Source organism: Xiphophorus maculatus, chromosome 10, assembly GCF_002775205.1.
Source record: "Xiphophorus maculatus strain JP 163 A chromosome 10, X_maculatus-5.0-male, whole genome shotgun sequence".
In the NCBI taxonomy this organism is placed as follows: Eukaryota; Metazoa; Chordata; class Actinopteri; order Cyprinodontiformes; family Poeciliidae; genus Xiphophorus; species Xiphophorus maculatus.
In genome coordinates, this window is record NC_036452.1 from 3,445,383 (window position 1) to 3,454,713 (window position 9,331).

Sequence of the window (9,331 nt, forward strand, 5' to 3'; positions counted from 1 at the left end):
TTTGCACCTGTCGGCCACCGTACCAATCGAGTGGATCAGTCTTTCTGAAAACACCTTCAAACTTTCAAACTGGAGTTCAACTTTCACAAATGTAATCTTCTCCTTCCAGCTCCTCTTCCTGAGATTCCTCCAGAGCCAGAAACTCCTGAACAAGTGTCTGCCCCTCCATCTCCTGCTTCATCCTCCTCTCCCTCTCACTCGCCCCTTCCTCCCCTCTCACTCCCCTCTCCTCAACCTCCTCAAGAGGAGGAGCGGGCCGATTCCCTGCCTCCAAGCCCCGCCGCTCCCACGTCTCCTTCTCCGCCTCCACCTCCTGAACCAGCCGCTCTCCCTCAGCCGACCACACCGCCTCCAGCTTCTCCTCCTCCTCCTGCTTTGCCTCCTCCATCCTCGGCCCAGAAGGAGTCCCCCATGCCGTCGCCGGAGTCTCCTGCGTCCCCCGAAGAGCCTCCGGCCCCTAAGATCACATCTCTGCACCTCGCCCAGAAGCAGGAAGATGCAGCCATTGTTGGAGAAAGTGAGGAGGATGAAAGCGAGAGCGGAGGAGAGGGAATCTTCAGAGAAAGGGACGAGTTCGTGGTGCGGGTGGAGGACATCCGGACTCTCAAGGTATGTTTATGTCTAATTAGGGCTGGTCAATGAGTCAAGATTACATTTTTGTGAAATTGGGATTTTTTCACAAATGAATTCTTTGGTTTTTCATAGTTCAGAGTGTCAGCCCATCCAGGGACGCCATCTTGTTTTAACAAGCATGTTTTACAGCTTCTGCTTATTTGGACTTTAAACTCTCCGACAGCGTATTAGAGCCACACTAAGAAAAAAATTTTATTAGTGTGACTAAATTACAACTTTATTCTCGTATTATTTCGACTTCATTCTCATACAGCTTTTTCGTAATTTTACAAATATTTTCTCGTAATAGTATGACTGTAATCTCAATATATTATGACTTTATTCATTTATTAATCTTACTTCATTTTCATACATGTTTATTCTCGTAATATTATGTCTTTATTTTCATGAGTTTATCTTGCAATTTTACAAATTTATTCTCGCGATACTAAACTGTAATCTTGAAGACTTTATTCTCAATATTTTGACTTTATTCTTATGCATGTCTATTATCACAATATGAATTTATTCTGGTAATACTATGACTTTATTCTCATAATATTATGACTTTATTTTCAGAATATTACGGCTTTATTCTCATCCGAGTTTAAAATAAGGGATGCTGAGCATCTGGTGAAGTTTTATAAATAAGCAAATTCTGCATTTTTTAATAAAAATTATTAGCAGTAGCAGGACTTTGAAACGATTGACTCTGTTTCTGAACCACTGTGCGTCCTGCATTTGTGCACAGCTGGCTCTGCAGACGGGCCGCGAGCCGCCGCCCATCTGGAGGGTGCAGAAAGCGCTGCTGCAGAAGTTCAGCCCAGAGATCAAAGATGGCCAGAGGCAGTTCTGCGCCACGAGCAACGTGAGTTCCCACCTCCCACCACCCGTTAACCGTCCTGTTTCAACTTTACACTCTTACATGATTAAACAAACAAACAGAACATCTTATGTTGTTGAAAATATATTTCTGTTCTAGTATCTTGGCTACTTTGGAGATGCTAAGAGACGCTACCAGCGGATATATGTGAAGTTTCTGGAGAACGTTAACAAAAAGGATTATGTGAGGGTTTGCTCCCGGAGACCTTGGCGGCGATCTGCTCCCGGACTCAGGTAACTTTCTCTAACCTTAACATTCGGTGCACCCCTAACTGTGAACTTTAGCCACAGTAGAATAACGTAACATCATCAGCAAATGAAGTAAGTTACGGAATATGTTATGGAAAAAAGAAAATTGGGGTACCGAGGAGAAAGCCTTGTGGTACACCACAGGCATCTTCTGGAAAGGTTTTTCATTCTAAACTGAATTGTTCTTTTGGGATAAATAAAGTATCTTGAACTTGAATCACCAGTGGGTCCTACAGTGTATTTTCTATATTATTAGACATCTATGTCCATTATTAGACATTACCAGTTGTTATTTTTCTAATTGGCAATCATTTATTTAGTGCTAGAAGTTAAGCTTCCAGTTATATTTTATCTAACAGGCGACAGTCCCTTCCTAGAATGGCGTCCCCACCTGCCACCCAGGCACCACCACCACCGCCGCCGCCTCCTCCTCCACCGAGGGCAGCAGAGAAAGATGAACGAGTGACTCCACCTGTCCATCAAGAACAAAAAGAGAAAACATCCAAACCCGCAACCACGACAGAACATCAAGTGAAGAAGGAGCCTGCAGCCACTGTGCCCAAAGCCAAAGAGAAGGAGTCTGAGAAGGAAAGAGAGAGGGTGAAGCGGGTACAGATGCAGCAGGAAAAGGCGGAGAAGCGGATACAGATGCAGCAGGAAAAGGCGGAGAAGCGGATACAGATGCAGCAGGAAAAGGCGGTGAAGAGAGCACAAATACAGCAGGAAAAGGCAGAGAAGCGGGTGCATCCGCAGCAAGAAAAGGCGGAGAAGCGGACGCAGCCTCAACAAGAAAAGGCGGAGAAGCGGACGCAGCCTCAACAAGAAAAGGCGGAGAAGCGGACGCAGCCTCAACAGGAAAAGGCGGAGAAGCGGACGCAGCCTCAACAGGAGAGAGCGGAGAAGCGGACGCAGCCTCAACAGGAGAGAGCGGAGAAGCGGATACATCCACAGCAGGAGAAAGCGGAGCGGCGAATACAGCAGCAACAAGAGAAGGTGGAGAAACGAACCGGAGCTGTGGACCGCGGTCGGGCGAAGGAGGATAAGAAAACCTTGGAGAAGAAGGAGAAGGCCGAGCGACCTCCCAAGTCCAAGTTGACTAAAGTGAAGGCCGAACCTCCACCCAAGAAGAGGAAGAAGTGGCTGAACGTACCCTCATCCGTACCTTCGTCTTCTGACTCCGACTCCTCTGACGAGGCGGCGAGCGAGAATGAAAGTGAGATAGCAGTTGGATTATTACGCCCTGCGTTTTGCTCAGTCTGCTTTTTCCATTTTCCAGCTGTAAACTGTTAATGTGTCGCCTCTCAGTGCCAGTTAAGGGAGGAGTGGACAACCGGGCCATGAGGGAGATGTTCAGGAGCTACGTGGAGATGCTGGTGAGCACGGCGCTGGACCCAGACATGATCCAAGCTCTGGAAGACACAGACGGTGAGAACGCCTCCATCTTTCTGATGGGGATGCACCAATCTGCTTTTTTCACTTCTGACACCAACAGAGATATCTGAGGTTTATCAATCAATCAAATCCAATTTTATGTGTGATACACATTTCAGCAACAAGGCATTTCAAAGTGCTTTACAAAAATTACAAAGCCATAGAACACAATGAACAATTGAAATACTACATTTTGCCATTGTTGCCATCAAATTGTTGTTCAATGTTTCATTGATTATGTTTCAAAAGCAACTCTAACTAGCTGGGTTTTTAAACTACATGTAAAAGAACTCAGTGTTTCAGTTGTTTTGCAGTTTTCAGGAAGTTTGTTTAGAAAACTAGTATCGGCTGATACCAAGCCGATATGAGAAAAACAGCTTTGATTTGACTTAAAATGTTTCTCTTTTTTAAAACAGACATTAAATGTTCTGAATTACAAACTTATTTGATAACTCTGCACCAGTACAGCATACTTACATCCACTATGAGCTTCACAAACTTTGTAAAACATTTAAAAACAACTTTCTTTTGTTCAGTTTGTACAAAATAAATAAACTAATAAACATGATAAGTGGACTACTTGCTCAAACATTTAAAAAACAAAATGTAACAAACCTTTTCTCAAATGGTTCAGAAAGTTCAATTAAGATTTCTAAATATAATGTAAACTAAATATAAAGCATGACATAACTCAGAGTAGAAAGCATAGAATTAGAATTAATAGATATTATGGATCGGGCAAATTATCCCTGATAGCAGATCTGGAATTGAATATTGGGACCAATACAGATATCAATGCCGAATTAGTACATCTCTAGTTTCTAACCCGATCAGACTTTCCTGTCTGTGTGTAATGTACAGGCGGATTTATTTAAAGACATTAAGTTGTTTTGCCTTTAAAATAGGAAGTTCGGTCAGGTTGAATAGCTTGCACCGCTGCCACGTGTCAGCTTACTAGTCCAGCTGAGCAAACTTACTTCAAAGCAGAAGAGGATTAGTTGACTGTTGAGTTTGCATATTCATACCGGCTCTTTAATGAGTTCCTCAAGCTTAAATAAACAAGGTGTGACAGACTGGAAATGCAGATCCGCAGCCAGAACGAGCTGCTTTACGTTTGGCCCTTGATATTAAAATGACTGGCAGCTGCATGAATGATGAGTAATGAAAACCTTCGTCATCCTGATTGGCCGGCAGATGAGCTGTACCTGCCCCCGATGAGGAAGATCGACAGCATCCTGAGCGAACAGAAGAGGAGGTTGTTGAGGAAAGTCAGCATGAGTTCCCAACACCAGGTAATCCGTCCTGCCTGACAGCTTTCAGCTTTTTCTTTATTTATTTTGTGCTTTTTCTTGATTTAAATTCTTGAAAATGCTTGTATGTTTTCAAGGTTTGGATGTTGCTTGATTTATGTGTAAAGTCCTTGACTTTACACATAAAGTGTAAAGTCAAGGACTTTACACTTGACTTTACACATTAAGTCAAGTGTACAAAAAAACTACAAAAAATGTAGTTTTTTTTGTAAAACTACATTTTACAAAAAAAATGTAGTTTTATTTAAAACTACATTTTAAATAAACCGCACCAGTACAGGTGCTACCAAAATCCCACTTTGGCATCAAAGTGGAATTTAAGGTTTGATTAAAAGCCTACATTTTGAAAATATTATTTATATCTGAAACCAGGTATTTAAGGAAAAGATGCTGGCGCATTTTTTCTCACCGTCTGAAGTTAAAACTTCTCTTGTTTTAGCTCAGTTAGTAACAGAAATTCTTTCTCGTTTTTTTAATATTTTGCAACTTTTTCAGACCAGTCAGGTTGCGTGTGAGAGACTTTTCAAAGCGTAAAAATTAGTTTACCCTTTTCCTGCTGTAGAATGTGGAATACAATCACATTATATTATTAATAAAAGTAATAAATAACATCATATAGTATTGAATTGAAACTGTTCTTTTGTTCATTTGGATTTTTTTTTTCTCCAGAGTGGTTTGGAAAAAGTTTGAAAACCAAAAAATGCTTGAAAAGTTCTTAAATTTTACTGTGGGAAACATTTACAACCCCTTTTATATGCATGTGATTATTATCGACATGCATCTTATTATTATTACATACACTGTGTGTCAGTAAATTTAAATCTGATCCCAACGTTTATTTGATGCAGTAATTTATTTCAAAATAAATGTTGTTTGCATCAAATTGATGTTTTTTTTCCTGTATAATAAAGTCACTGAAAACACAATCTTTGATTATTTAGTTTTGTTAATCCAGTGTACATTTTTACATTTTTATCATAGCACCATGTCTGCTTATAGAGTTAACCATTAGAAAATACTAAATAACAACTTTGAAAAAATCAAAGTAATCCTTCCATTGTTTAATGTTTCGGTCTTGGTAGCTAAAAAAAATTAAAACCATGAAATAAACTACAACTTTTGCCTCCTTCTAAGCAACTTTTTCCTGTTTTTGTTTGTCAGGATGTTCTGCATGCTTACCCTCAAATGATGACGGACTCTCTGGACACCGTTGTGGTCAGGGTGCGGCTAACCGGCGACGCCTACAACCGAAAGACCCTCAACAGAGTCAAGAAAACCCTGCCTAAACCACAGGTAGCGTCACAGGACATGGATTATTTCACTTACCAGACATATAACAACATTAGATGTTGAAATTAAACATAAAATACTTAAATAAAGTCCAAATTTTGTCCAATCTTTAGCATATATTCTAAAAATGTCTTCATTTTAGTGAAAACTCTCTTCATGCACCTGCAAAAACGTCTACTGCACATCAGTCTGAGAAATATATAATTGTTTGACGTATTTGATAAATATTTGCAGAGATATAAGTAGAAACCGGTGTTTCTGATTTTTTTTTCTACTGTCAAAAATGAGAAAAAGCATCAAATTTAAATGAAAATAAAACTCTTATGATTGACACATCTCAACAGGAATAAGTGTAGTGCTGTGTGTGTTTATATATAGACACTGAAACTTTGGTTTGACAGAATTAACCTTTGCACTAAATGGAGAGTAACACCTGCTGCGAGTTTGCAGAACAGCTTCACGTTTTCTCTTTGTCACCCAAAATAATTCAGGCTAACAAAGTTAAGTTACGGCAAAAGTGTGTGAAAGTGTTGAAGAGGAATTCTAGGAAATTTGGAAACTTTTTGTGGGAGCGCAGCTATCAGTTATACTTCTGTGTTGTTACGTTATTTTAGACAATTTATTTGTGAATTTTAAGAAAAAAAATTTATTGCACTCACATTTTTCACCTTTTGTTACTTCGGTATATTTAATTGAGGTTTAATTAGTAATCGTTTAAGTGATGAGAAAAACACTTGATTTTGACATTTTTGCTGGTTAAAATCTGAAAAAGTGGCATATGTTGTTTTGTTTTTTTAAATTGACTGTTTTTGGCCATCTGGGCAAAAATGTTCTGCTGTAAAAGGCAGAAAACTAACACTGCACATCCCTCTGTGTAACATGGTGGTGGCAGCATTATGGTGAGGATGGAACATATTTCATTACAAAACATGTTGGAGGCAGCAGAGGTCTGCCTGTCACTATTCTAAGCTTTATTGGACGATAAATTATCCTAGAAATTATTGCGATAAACTATAATATTGTAGTTTTTGTGTAATATAATGATAATGACATAATAATGCAAGCATTCCCTCTCAACAATCAATTTCTAAATAATGGAACTGGAATATCTAAAAATAAAAAAATAAATAAATAAAATGGAAAATAAAAACCAAATGCAACCAAAAATATTAATAATTAGGCTCAGGGGATGATTATTAGGCAAAATTGTTTTGTGATTTTTGAGCTCGTTTTGATTTATCATGCAATTAATTGATTTATTCCAAACGTTCAGTCAGAGATTCCATTAAATAATTTGGATCAAATCATATTAGAGTGTTGGAATGGCCTAGTCAAAGCTCATACATAAATCCATTTGGGGATTTATAGAAGGACTCAGAAATCGTTGTGATAAGGTCATCTCCAGTTTCAAAGGAAAAATGTGTAAAAATGTTACAAAAATCCCAATACATCAAACTAAAGTTTGAATTTTTCTTTCATTTTCCCAATAACTCCTGACTCGTTTCTTCCTTCAGGACCTTAAGCTGTCGTCTGAGACGTACCGGATATACAATCTCTACCACTCCCTGCATCACTATAAGTACCACACCTTCCTGCAGTGCAAGAAAGAGGTCAGTTGCGCGTCCAGATTCCAATTATTTTTTAGGATTCCTGTGTTTTTGGCGTGCCGGAAGCTTTGCGTTTGGCTCAGAGCTGCCTGTGTTTGCGTTCGCAGACCAACACCATCGAGCAGGCGGCCGAGGATCCGGGCCAAGAGGAAGTGGTGCAGCAGTGCATGGCCAACCAGAGCTGGCTGGACACCCTCTTCAGCTCCTTCATCGAGCTGCTCACACTCAGCACCAAAGCCTGAGTTCGCCTCATGAGGAGACACACAGAGAGCTAAACTTTAAAAAAAAAAGAAGAAAGAAATAATAAATAAATAAAATGAGAATCTGGAGGAAAAGCCCAGATGAATCCCGCTGTACAGTCCCCAGACCCTCTTCGAAAATCTCTTCAGATCCGAGCAGGAAGTTTTCCAGGCCCTCGACGAACACAAGAGGGCCTGTTGACCCGACCTCGGACGCTGGCCTGTTTTTATTTTGTCTTGTTGTTGACCAATCACTAAAGAAATGTCTTACTTTGTGAGAGTGGGACCCTTCTGGATGAAAGGAGAGGGGGAACCGGATCGTTGTTTAAAACAAAAAAAAGAAAAAAAAGATGGAGAGAGAAACCAGGAGGAGCCGGAAAACCAAGTCGACGGAGGAGAGTCACTGACGTCTTGTTAACTGTGTGTCATAAAAAGACAATAGTTCAAAGAGAAACTATTACCGCTTAGTTTTTACATAAATTATTTTTTTGAAAAGACTAACATCAGCTGTCGGCTTTTGAGAAGAGAGGAAGGCGGCGGGAGTGCTTTGTGCTTTCTGAGCAGCGCGATCGCGGATAGCAACGTGAGAAGTGTTAGGGGGCGCTCTCTGGCCGTCATGCGCTTACGTGGACGGGCAGCACCAGTCGGCCGTGTGTAATATATGAACGCATTTTTATTATTTATATGAGGAGGTTTTTAACTTAAAAACTCTCACACGCGCTGGTTTGCTGCCCCAGACGTTTTAAATAGCTTTTTATTTTCCACAGGATCAGTATACAATCATAACCCACATATACGAGTCGTCTTCCCCTCTATACAGAAGAACAGGCGTCGAGACAGAACTATTGTATCAAATACAGTGGGTGTAAAATTGAAAAAAAATGAGGAAAAAAAAAGAAAAAAGAATGGTAACATTTATTTGAAACTTAACATTGTTGTGCTTCAGTTCAATCATCAGTCATGCAGGTGCAAAGAAAAGAACTATCCCTTCCCCGTGTGGGAAGGAGGAGTATAAATAAGTAATATTTAAAGAGGAAATAGTCATTTCATTTTTATCATTTTGATGTCTGTGCATACTATGACTTATTTTGAAAACAATCTGATTTTCCATAAAAAAGGAAAAAAAAAGATGTGTAAATACTGTACAGTTCTTGATGAAACTCTTTGTCCTTCTGTACATTAACTCTCCTGTATTTGAAAAACAAATAAAATCTACAAAGAACAAATAGTTTCCTTTCCATCAGCTCAAGACTCGTTGAGACTCGGGGGGGGGGGAAATGTTTCCCAAATCTCGTCACATTCCAGTGTGAGGTAGAGATAAATTATTTCTAAATTCTTTCCAATTAAAAAATTAAAGATGGCTGCATCATGCTGTGTTATTGCCTTTCTGTAGCAGTAAGATGTTGGCTAAAGAGGGAGATAAATCCTGGAAGAGAACTTGTTAGAGGCTGAAAAATGGTTGCGGTTTGAATTCTGCAGGAAAATTACCCTAAACAAAGAGCCACGGCGACAACTGAACGGTTTAAATGAAAGGATATTCATGTGCTAGAATGGTGTAGTCAAAGTACAGACTTGAAACAAATTGAGAATATATAAAATGACTCAACTGCTCGACCCATCAAATCTGACGGAGCTTGAGCTGATTTGCGGAGACGAATTTGCCAGGATGGTCGAGTGCAAGTGCACACCACACTTTTCAGATTTTTAATTT

The 9,331-nt window shown here is 39.7% G+C and overlaps 1 protein-coding gene across 1 annotated transcript in view; it reads left to right on the forward strand.

Moving 5' to 3' along the window:
* prr12 (proline rich 12) overlaps positions 1 to 8,846 on the forward strand; it is a 28,447-nt gene extending 19,601 nt beyond the window's left edge. The window contains exons 7-15 of the mRNA XM_014473231.2: positions 110 to 609; positions 1,364 to 1,480; positions 1,595 to 1,728; positions 2,103 to 2,956; positions 3,049 to 3,168; positions 4,369 to 4,466; positions 5,646 to 5,777; positions 7,289 to 7,384; positions 7,489 to 8,846. Of these exons, the coding sequence (XP_014328717.1) occupies positions 110 to 609; positions 1,364 to 1,480; positions 1,595 to 1,728; positions 2,103 to 2,956; positions 3,049 to 3,168; positions 4,369 to 4,466; positions 5,646 to 5,777; positions 7,289 to 7,384; positions 7,489 to 7,623 (2,186 nt within the window). The 3' untranslated portion in view covers positions 7,624 to 8,846. The remainder of the gene's footprint in view (positions 1 to 109; positions 610 to 1,363; positions 1,481 to 1,594; positions 1,729 to 2,102; positions 2,957 to 3,048; positions 3,169 to 4,368; positions 4,467 to 5,645; positions 5,778 to 7,288; positions 7,385 to 7,488) is intronic.
* The last annotated feature ends 485 nt before the right edge of the window (positions 8,847 to 9,331 follow it).